This window comes from Colletes latitarsis, chromosome 4 (genome assembly GCF_051014445.1).
Source record: "Colletes latitarsis isolate SP2378_abdomen chromosome 4, iyColLati1, whole genome shotgun sequence".
Lineage (NCBI taxonomy): Eukaryota > Metazoa > Arthropoda > Insecta > Hymenoptera > Colletidae > Colletes > Colletes latitarsis.
Window position 1 is genome coordinate 31,914,511 of NC_135137.1, and position 10,449 is coordinate 31,924,959.

Here is a 10,449-nt window from a genome sequence, read left to right on the forward strand (position 1 = left end):
CCGTGGGTAACAGCTTTCACAGATTATCAGTGCTCTTTTTAAAGGGATACAAACAAAATTTCTATAGATTTTAGTATAGCTTCGTATAAATATGCATCTAGATAGTTAAGAGCTAAAATTATTTTATTCCGATGTTGTGGATTTTGTACAAATTAAAAGATGTTATGGTCCACGTGACAATAGTGGAGTTTGTCATCGTTTTATTATTAAACAGACAGATTAAACTACAGATTCCCGTGGGTAGCAGCTTTCACAGATTATTAGTGCTCTTTTTAAAGGGATACAAACAAAATTTCTATAGATTTTAGTATAGCTTCGTATAAATATGCATCTAGATAGTTAAGAGCTAAAATTATTTTATTCCGATGTTGTGGATTTTGTACAAATTAAAAGATGTTATGGTCCACGTGACAATAGTGGAGTTTGTCATCGTTTTATTATTAAACAGACAGATTAAACTACAGATTCCCGTGGGTAACAGCTTTCACAGATTATTAGTGCTCTTTTTAAAGGGATACAAACAAAATTTCTATAGATTTTAGAAATATTAATAAATTCGTGTTACGAATACCTAAAAAATGATCAAAAGAGACCTAAAAGTACTCGGTTTTACAATAGAATACAGTAGAATCTTCTTAAAAAAATAATCATTTGAATCTGCTATCCATGTGGGTCTGTATTTTTGAAATAATTTTGAAAATTACAAAATGATGATTTAAACTCTACTGTTATTATATGGACAATATATTTTAATTTTAATAAAATCCACATCAGGATGAAAGTGATCGATTTAGCGCAGAATGAAACAATTTTACCTGGATAATTATCTAGATCAAGATTTAGGCGAAGTTAAATAATGCCCAATTATGGTTCTTAGTAGAACAGTGGGTTGTTTGTTTTACATAAATGTGTATTGCGAGGTTACGGGACACGTGCCACCGTTTAATTCATTTTCCCCTGGCCTCCCGTTAACTTTAATGAGTGTTAGTGTACATTTGTAGAAGGAAAAGTTGACAAGAAAAATAGAACATAAATTTCAGTCTGGCGCAAGTGATGACACTTTTATTAAGCACGATGATACTGCTACGCTAATGAGAGAGGCGCTTCTTTACTTACATTGCATTGATTGCGAAACTCGCGTTATCCAAATGACTCGACGGTATCGCAAAATATTCAAATATTACTTTTCTTTTTTAAATTAACGACTAGACTGCTTTCACAATTTGGCAAATTCGAAAAAAATATTTTCAAACACCGTTTCCCTTATTTGTTTTGCACTTTGTATACAAACGAAATATTTCAAATAAACATTTATATTATTCAAATAAAATTAATGCTTTTCATTCTAATCCTCGCACTAGCAGTAATAGCATTTTCTGCGTTAATATGTAATTTTTAATGCAGTTAAATGAACAAATGTTACATTTAGTAGACAAAAAGAATATTCGAAGGTTAATTTTATTTAACGAATGTGGTCGTTGTACCGTGTCAATAAGAACTGTTTTCCTTTATTTTCTAGTATTAATGTAACTGCAATGTGTCCATTTATTTCATTGAGTTCCATTTGTTTTATGTTTCTGACATGAATAATATTAATTCTAAATGAGATATATCTGTTTACTTGTAATGCCATATATTATGATTAAAAGAAAGACATTCTATTAGGTTAGAGTATCGCGCGTGCGTCGAAGCTATTCAAATAATTATTATTATTTGCCTTTAATATATAAGAAGAAATTTTTAGATATGACGTGGATTCTTAGTTGTATTATCATGATGGGTTTCATACTGTCGATTGTTCTCTGTTCTACGCTTATCCTTTCTGGTATGAACAATTTATTTTTAATTGCTTCTTATCTAGTTTAGAAAACGTTTCAAGTTTTCTTGTCGAAAAATACAAGTTAAAATTAATAAAAATAATTTAGTGTTTTTCTTATAAGTCGTAAACAGTAAAATGAATATAGTAAATTATAATAAATTTGAATTGTCTAGTATTTAATTTCTTACAGAAGATGTTGAAGTGATATTGGGATTAAATATAGTAGCTGGCTATGTACCCGGAATCAGCGGTATTCCAAGAATTAACAAGACAAATTGTTTAAATTATGAGATTCTCAAGGATCGATCTCTATCGGATGCTCTTGAATGCGCTCGCACATGTCGCAAAGGAGACCCCCCAAAAACTTGTTATTACCATTTCGTGATCGAACGTTATCCTGTCAGTGGCGAGTAAGTATTCTCGATAAATTCTAGTTTTAATAAATTTTCATCGAAGAAACGTAACCTTTAATTTTTTAAAGTCTCATCTGTCGTTTACGAAGTTATTCTTTATGACGAATGCAAGCGTCTCAATGACTATTCAGAGTAAAGAAGCAAAAAGATTCAGTTTTATTTAGTTTATTATTTCAACGTACGCGCGATAATTAAGAAGGATGACTCAATCTTTTTCAGAGCTTGCCAATACTGTAATCCAAACTTTACCAATACAATGTGTGCCGATTGTCAGTGTATAATCGCTAATGGAGTGGAGCGAATGGGTTTGTCCGTGAACAGAATGATCCCAGGGCCAAGCATACAAGCGTGCCTCAGAGATCAAATCGTAATCGATGTTTCGAATAATATACAATCTGCTGCAATAACGATCCATTGGCACGGAGTTTTTCAACGGGGCACTCAATACAACGACGGTGTGCCTTCCGTGAGCCAGTGTCCAATCCAACCTGGAACTACATTCAGGTAACGAATATTATACTCCAGATAATTAATGTGCTTTATCGTATTATTCGTAAAATAAATTAGGAATATTAAGCGAACAGTGGAAACAACAAACGTTCCTCAGAGATTCTGATACATTATAATACTTCAACAGTAGAACTATCGACGATCATAGTGTATTTATTTGTACCAAAGAAATTAAAGTGATAGATATATAACCCAATGGGAATAAATGTTTATTCAGTCTCTTATAGAAAATTAGAAAAAAGACTATTTTTATTAGACATTACGAAAATTTTGATCGGTTCTCCTTACGAATATGAACATTTTACTACAAATAAATTAGTGATTGATGGACCTAATGAATTTGTGTTGTAAATCCACTAATTACTAGTTTATTCGTAGTAGAATGTTCATACTTGCAAGGAATAAATATAAGTAACTTTCGTGGAAATATTAATATTCAGATAGAACGTTGAAGTAAAGAGTAATGTTTCTCGCAGGTATAATTATTATGCAAATAATCCTGGTACTCATTTCTGGCACGCACATACGGGGTTGCACAAGATGGACGGTGTTTTCGGATCGTTAATATTCCGGCAACCGGAAGAATATGACCCCAACTCGTGGCTTTACGATTTCGATTTAGCAAATCACGTGATTGTTATTAACGATTGGATGAACGAAGAAGCAACGGAGCGATCACCTGGTCGTAATACTGGCGCTACTCGTCAGCTTCCTGATGCGGTAATAATCAATGGAAAGGGGCAATCTCAGGTAAATATATTTTTCTTTTAACCAGGCGATTAGTCTAATTTGTGTGTTTCTTGAATTGATTTTTTTTCGTACAAATAAGATTGTCTTCCAATGTTTTAGAATCTGATTATTTACATTATTCTGTAAACAGTTACTAAATACGATATTAATTCCAATTAATTTCGATTATAATTTATTTTGCAGTACGCTAACGGCAGCATGACATCCAATAATGTGTCTGTTATCACGGTGGATCCTGGTAAACGTTATCGGTTCCGTTTAGTTAACTCTTTCTGTAGTACCTGCCCAGGTGAATTTTCTATCGAAGGACATACTCTTACTGCCATCGCGACAGATGGCGAGTCTTTCAAACCCAAAGTAGTGAATTCCATCATTTCGTTGCCAGGTATATCTCGAATAAATAGTTTGAACAACGTTATTCATTAAATCGTATTAATTCTATTCCCATATGGGTTATTTTATGAACTTAACATTGCAACCTTTTGAGTTTTCTTAGTTCTTATCAAAAATTTCTTTTGATTTCACATGCAGGGTGTTAAATGGGAGAATTTAGTTCACATTATTTTAATAGGAGATTCTAGAAGACAAAATAATTTCTAGAAAAAAATTCGAGAAGGTGTGAAATTTTTCGACAAAATTAAAAAATTTCAAATCGTTCTAAAAAAATTATTTTCGGTTGCGGGGCTCAATTACAATCATTTTTGGTTAATACATATACCCTCGAAATCCTACGCACTTTCGAGAAAAAAATTCTTTACCGAAACTACAATGTCTGACCCTGACATTCCGATTCCCCTGAAATTTCAAAAAGTTTCAAATCATTCTGGAAAAATTATTTTCGGCTGAGGAGGACAATTACAATTACTTTTGGTGAATGGACATATACCCGAAATCCTACGTACTTTCAAGAAAAAAATTCTTTACCAAAAATATACTGGGTGGCCGGAAATGTGTCTATAACTTTTTAATGAGGCCTCAATCAACAAATTGGTACTCTTGATTTTCGTCTTATTTTGGCCTCTAGAATCTTCCATTAAAATTTTTTCAGAAGTGGCGGATCACCGTGTAAATGTAGTTTTCGAAGAAGTAAGTTCCTTTTCAGAATGTGCATTTTATTTTTTTGCAGGAGAACGATACGATTTTGTGTTACACAGCAATCTACCCCCCGGTTCTTATTGGATACAACTTCGTGCGTTAGGCGATTGCACAAATTCGAGTATTCAATCGCTAGCTATATTGAAATACACTGGTATTTCTGTGAAACCACTCTCAGCACCGCCATCTTACAATAGAATTTTCACCGGAGTCGTAAGTAATTTATTACTAGATTGTAGATGTTTATGCATTTATGGGAAATTTTAATTTTCAAAAAACTACAGATTAATATGCAAAAATATAAGAAATACTTTCAAGATACGAATTATTATATTTAGGAGTTGAGACAACTCTCTGCAAAGTTCCCATTTCATTAATTCAATTAAAAAATATGAATTTGCATAAAGATCCGCAGCTCATTTATTACACATTATTGATTTAAATACTGAAAAATGTATTTCTTCGAAGACTATCGTTTTATTTTTAATACGAGGGAATTTCTTTTGTCGATAGACTTTGAATGCAGTACAGAGCAGTTGCAATCTTTTGAATCCCACTCAACTTTGCATCAACGCCTTGCAAAATGCCAAACCAGTCCATGGGGCTATCAAAAGAAAACCGGATCTACAATTTTATTTACCAATAGGATTACTTAGATATTCGCCGCAAGACATATTCAGGCCTAATACGTACAATAATTTCCAAGGTGAATTTTGTTGGACAACTTTTCTAAATTGTTTCCCCAGTCACAAAACGAAACTGTCGATTAATACTTTTTTATTCTGACTTGTTAAACAGTACCTGTACCTTATGTGCCTAGTGCTGCATTGGTAGATGGAATATCTTATATGCCAGCGCCTTCTCCGCCGATTTCACAAATGCAGGACCTGCCACCTGATCAATTCTGTGATTCTCATAATTTGCCATCCAGGTGCAGAAGAAATAATACGTGCGCGTGCACGCATATGCTACGTGTCCCATTGAACTCCGTCGTAGAAATCGTCATGGTCGACAGTTGTAAGTAATACTCTGCGTCGTTCAACTATAAAACAAGCAGAACGTTTCGAATAAGATTTAGGAGGAAAGAATTTTTTATTATCAATTCCAAATAAATAGATATGCTCTCCCTCTTCTTTTTTTCAATTCAAAATTCAATTTGTTTCACGAAACGGTTAAATTTGCATTTGGAATCGAACTTTCTGAAACTTCTCGAACGTACGTTTCATTTGCGATGAAATAGTAAAATCTCGTATTGTGTTATGATTACAGTTAATGTGTCAAATTTGGAGCATCCCTTCCATTTGCACGGATATGCGTTCAATGTTGTTGCAATGGGTCAGCCTCTTGGTCCCATTATTAACGGTACCAATGGTGCCAATTTATTGACTGTGGATTACGTGAAGAGACTTGATGCAAATAATCAGATACAAAGGAATTTGATCGATCCACCTGCCAAAGATACCATTGCAGTACCAAATAACGGATACGTCATACTCAGGTTCCACGCGACAAATCCGGGTACGTAATATGTTTTCTAATCCATTTTTGTTTCGAATTAGTTCGGTTTAATCTAATTACTAATTGTGTATTGTTTATTTGAAAATTTTGTATAAGTACTAATAGTGTATTTTAGATTCACGGGATATCTTTAATTTTTCACATGTAAGTTATCTTGAAACGTCCAAGGAGAAAATTCACCATATGTTTTAAAATTCAGGTTTATTCATGTAATTATAATTTAATTATATTTAATATAAAATATAAAATTTTATTCAAAGGCGACAGTTTCAAGACATCATACATTTTACAAATGTTACATTACATTTTCTACGACGATATTTATATGTACACTAATCGCCAACAGACTTATTGAGTTTGAGTCAACGTAGACACTAATAATAGACGCGATAATATTATTTTATTGCAATTATCGTCATTGTCAATGTTAATTCACGACTTTCACGAAATAGTGTTATTTACATTAGTTGTCTATTCGTTACTTTTACGTACGATTAATCACTATTTTCCGTTTGCAGGATATTGGTTCTACCACTGTCACTTCGTTTACCATCAAATGGCCGGTATGGAACTAATTATACACGTCGGAGAACAAAGCGATCTGCCGCCAGTGCCGACGAATTTCCCAAAATGTGGCAATTTCAAACAAACGGTTCATCAACCGGTTTAAAAATAATTTAAATTATTCAACAAAATTAAATTACGCTCAATGAGAAACGAACGTTTTTCGCATACAAAATGTTTTTGGTAACTGCGTTCATCACATCATCGATTTATCGTTATTGAAATTTCATTTACATAGATTACAGTCGACATTATACAGTCGATCGTTATGGCACGTATTACTTAACTGAAAGCCATACACCGTACGACGAGTCATACTTGTAAGATTTTATAAATACACTCATCTTTTCGTCCCAGTTAGGTTTTTATATTGAATAAAGTTTATTTTGACTTTATTTCGTTTTTCAAGTAAATAGTACACCCACTTTACTTGCGACTTCTTACCACATTCCCACAAACACTTCATTCTCTTTTATTGTCTTCTGTCAAACTTCCTAAATCTTCCCCTAGCCCACCATTATTCTTTTCTATTTAAACAATTTTTTAAGTGCACTTCCTTGGCTCAAGTTGAATTCCAATTTACTTTTATATCGAAACGAAAGAGATTCGGTTTATTTGTTGATGTCTAATTATTATATTTTTTTTAAATTACTCTATCGTTCGTTCACTTCCGGTTCGAATCTTCATTACTATCTTTATTAGATATCGCGTGTACTATTGAGATACGAGATGATGGCAAACTACCTACGAACTGAACGGCGCGAGAGGCAAAGGGAATCATCATCTCCTCTACTTTTTAGGTTTCTGGTTATTATGGGGTAAGTTGATCACGATAAAGTCCCTAAACAAACCAAGAACCTAAACATTGGAGCGTACGGATGATTCTCTTTCCCCCTTGCGTCGTTTAGCTTGTGGGTAGTGCGCCAACATCTCGTTTTTTAATAGTGCACAATTCTTCTCACAACGTTTTAAACATTTATCGTATCAGATGCATCATTGTCAATGGTACTTAACATTGTTGTAATGTTGTTCGTTAACATACGTTGTCTGTATCTGAATCTAAGATTAAACGAAAAGTGATTTTTATAAGGTCAAATGTATGTATGTCAGGATAAAAATTGATTTAACGTATCATTGTCAATGCTACTTAAAATTTTTGTGATATTGTTCGTCAACATACACTATTTGGACCTGAATTTAAGATTATACGAAAATTTTTATAAGACCAAATGTAAGTACGTTACGATAAAAATTGATTTATCCTATCATATATATGTTAATTAAATTTTTTGTGATGTTGTTCGTCATCATACGTTGTTTGAACTACAATTTCAGATTATACGAAAATTTGTATAGGTCAAATGTACGTACGTTAGGTTAAAAATTGATTTATCGTATCATATGTGTCATTGTTAATGCTAGTTAAAATTTTTGTGATGTTGTTCGTCAACATACGTTGTTTGGACCTGAATTTGAGATTATACGAAAATATTTATAAGGTTAAATGTAAGTATCCCAGGAGTGTTGATATTGCGAGTAACAGTGTGGACCACTTGTTTGAGCGTACGTTGACTGCATTCCCTGTAGTATAGTTTCGTGATATGTTATTTATCCAATCTATGTAAGGATATACTCTGGTGTACACGTCAGGCCATCCCATTGCACATGGAAAACCGTACGAAACGATTCCGACTTGTGAGCCACTCACGACCATAGGACCACCGGAGTCACCCTGTAATAAATAAAGCTAATTAAATAATTCGAATTAATCAGCCAAAATTTATTAGGAAATTCTAGTAAATGTTCCGCCAGTGCAAAAATAATCGTAGTGGTATAATTTCGTTATCTAAGATAAAATTCGTGCGATAGTATTTGCTGACCAGTATCAGTGAGTTTTACTTTATTTTAGGAATGACTTATAATTGCTCATTTTGTATCCACCGCAAATAAAATGATAAACGACGAAAAAAATTACACGTGCAACGTTTTCATGTAGCGTAACACCTTCGTCGCGTAAATATATTTGTTTCTTTAATTAAGCAAGTCTGGAGAAAACGTTGTTATTAACAGATAAATTTGGTTGCTTAAAATATGAAGCGCAATACGTACATTGCAAACACCCTCGTTCATCTTGGTCAACGTACAGATATTATTTTTTGTCAATATCCAGTACATACCCTTGCATTTGTCTTGTGATATTACAGTCAAGTAAATCTCTTGTAACGAGTTAGGTATTACACCATCAGTCTAGAAAAAGAAATTTTATTCTTTTTCTCCATTTTCGCCTTTCTTAACTCGATCCTACGTTTCTTATGTAATCTTGGTACAACAAAGAGACATTTATTACGATAAATAACTAATAATGTTACTTACAGACAATCTTCCCCAACCAGTGACAACGGCAGTTTCGCCTGGATTAATATCATATACAGGCGCGAGAAGGATAGGTTGAACTAGTTCGTTGAATTCAATGTATCTATTTACGCGTATTAATCCGATATCGTCAATAATTAAATCGTTGTTGTAGGTAAGAGGGTAAAATAATTCTGCAGCTTGATAATATACTCCAAATTCGTTTAAATAATTACTTCCAACGACGACTTTGATTTGATCGGCAATTGTACTGTAAAATTTGATCGTAACGTTAATAAAATGATTAACAGTTATTGTAAAGTACTGTTTACTGTACTTTACAATATAAGTACTGTTTACGTTTTGGAAAGTTGTTAGGTCGATTACAGGCAGGGTGTGAGAATTTCTTCTTGGTTTTTTATGGTCTCTATAATCTTAAATTTTCCTTATATACGTATAATACGCTGGTTAAACAAAACTTACTAATAAATGCAGTGAGCAGCGGTGAGGATAAAGTATTCGTTAATAATGGATCCTCCACATATGTGTCTAAACGATTGTCTTATTGATACTTGGTAAGGATATTTACCCCGCGTAGCAACTTGACCGCCAACGATACGTGGATCCAGCTTGCCTGAAAGAGTAAAAGAGCAGAATTAATAAATAAAGAGCAGAAATAATAAATAAAGAACTTACTATTGGCAACGATAACCGAGCCAAGGACTAAAAGAACAGCTAACGCATTCATGGTCATAGAGACAGAAAGACTGCCATATTTTGCTAATCTATTTACACTGTATATCTTGAATTCATTGATTGGCACGATTAAAATGGACGGAATGATAAAATTGACGCTTATCACTCGGTTACAGTAATCAGTTTTTTCCTAAAAATATTAAAAGTATTCGACTACTATTGATAATTCTTTTTCTCTTCACGTAACATTTAATTTTCTCTTAGATTTATTTGAAACATATTTTTAAACGTTTATACGTTCTTATCAAACAAACCAAAGAAGCTACAAGAGTAATCTAAGAATCTAAACTAATCAGATAATACATGTTTCCACTCCTGAGTTGAATAATATATCCAATATAGAGAAATGTTTCTAGAAGTTCAGCATAGTATGTGTTAGTGGATAAAACGGTTAGACTATTAGCAGTAGGATAAGCCCTGGAGATCCCAAATTAGAATTTCTTAATTAGAAGTCTCAAATTTAAATATAAGGTTTTCAAGTTTTTAGCAGAAGATGTTAGCTATGGAATCTCTAGTTTTAAGGTGTTTAGATTCTAGTTTAGTCTAAGCTAGTCTTAAGGTCACGGTATACCTCTATTTTTAAGGGAAGCAAAAGGTGCATGTTATAAAGGCCCCGGGCGTTGAAACATCTAGGTACAGCCTTAGAATATTTGCTAATACTGGTAGTATCGA

The 10,449-nt window shown here is 33.1% G+C and overlaps 2 protein-coding genes across 3 annotated transcripts; one reads left to right on the forward strand and one right to left on the reverse strand.

Annotated features, from left to right (window-relative positions):
- The first annotated feature begins 1,744 nt into the window (after window positions 1–1,744).
- Window positions 1,745–7,062, forward strand: LOC143340829 (uncharacterized). Of its 2 annotated transcripts, none has more exons than XM_076763167.1 (10): window positions 1,745–1,825; window positions 2,010–2,229; window positions 2,452–2,736; window positions 3,219–3,492; window positions 3,676–3,877; window positions 4,619–4,800; window positions 5,101–5,293; window positions 5,386–5,604; window positions 5,857–6,105; window positions 6,624–7,062. In XM_076763167.1, exons 1-10 carry the CDS (start codon window positions 1,747–1,749, stop codon window positions 6,773–6,775), a joined length of 2,055 nt encoding a protein of 684 aa, XP_076619282.1. In that variant the 5' UTR covers window positions 1,745–1,746; the 3' UTR covers window positions 6,776–7,062. The 2 variants fall into 2 exon arrangements, with proteins under 2 accessions (XP_076619282.1, XP_076619283.1); XM_076763168.1 differs by having other exon boundaries at window positions 2,013–2,229.
- A 1,088-nt stretch (window positions 7,063–8,150) lies between these two features.
- LOC143341354 (chymotrypsin-2-like) lies at window positions 8,151–9,769 on the reverse strand. The gene is made up of 5 exons (XM_076764241.1): window positions 9,718–9,769; window positions 9,505–9,655; window positions 9,043–9,292; window positions 8,779–8,916; window positions 8,151–8,401 (listed from the first exon to the last, which is right to left on the reverse strand). Exons 1-5 carry the CDS (start codon window positions 9,767–9,769, stop codon window positions 8,162–8,164), a joined length of 831 nt encoding a protein of 276 aa, XP_076620356.1. The 3' UTR covers window positions 8,151–8,161.
- Between the last annotated feature and the right edge of the window lie 680 nt (window positions 9,770–10,449).

What these genes read in the sequence shown, in the direction of transcription:
- LOC143340829 (XM_076763167.1), top strand. Translation starts at nt 1,747, where the DNA reads ATGACGTGGATTCTTAGTTGTATTATCATGATGGGTTTCATACTGTCG. An exon ending in CAACCTGGAACTACATTCAG is followed by an intron (nt 2,737 to 3,218) that starts GTAACGAATATT and finishes TGTTTCTCGCAG; the next exon opens with GTATAATTATTATGCAAATA. An exon ending in TACGTACAATAATTTCCAAG is followed by an intron (nt 5,294 to 5,385) that starts GTGAATTTTGTT and finishes CTTGTTAAACAG; the next exon opens with TACCTGTACCTTATGTGCCT.
- LOC143341354 (XM_076764241.1), bottom strand. Translation starts at nt 9,769, where the DNA reads ATGAATGCGTTAGCTGTTCTTTTAGTCCTTGGCTCGGTTATCGTTGCC. An exon ending in GCTGCTCACTGCATTTATTA is followed by an intron (nt 9,293 to 9,504) that starts GTAAGTTTTGTT and finishes CAAATTTTACAG; the next exon opens with TACAATTGCCGATCAAATCA. An exon ending in CTGGTTGGGGAAGATTGTCT is followed by an intron (nt 8,917 to 9,042) that starts GTAAGTAACATT and finishes TTCTTTTTCTAG; the next exon opens with ACTGATGGTGTAATACCTAA.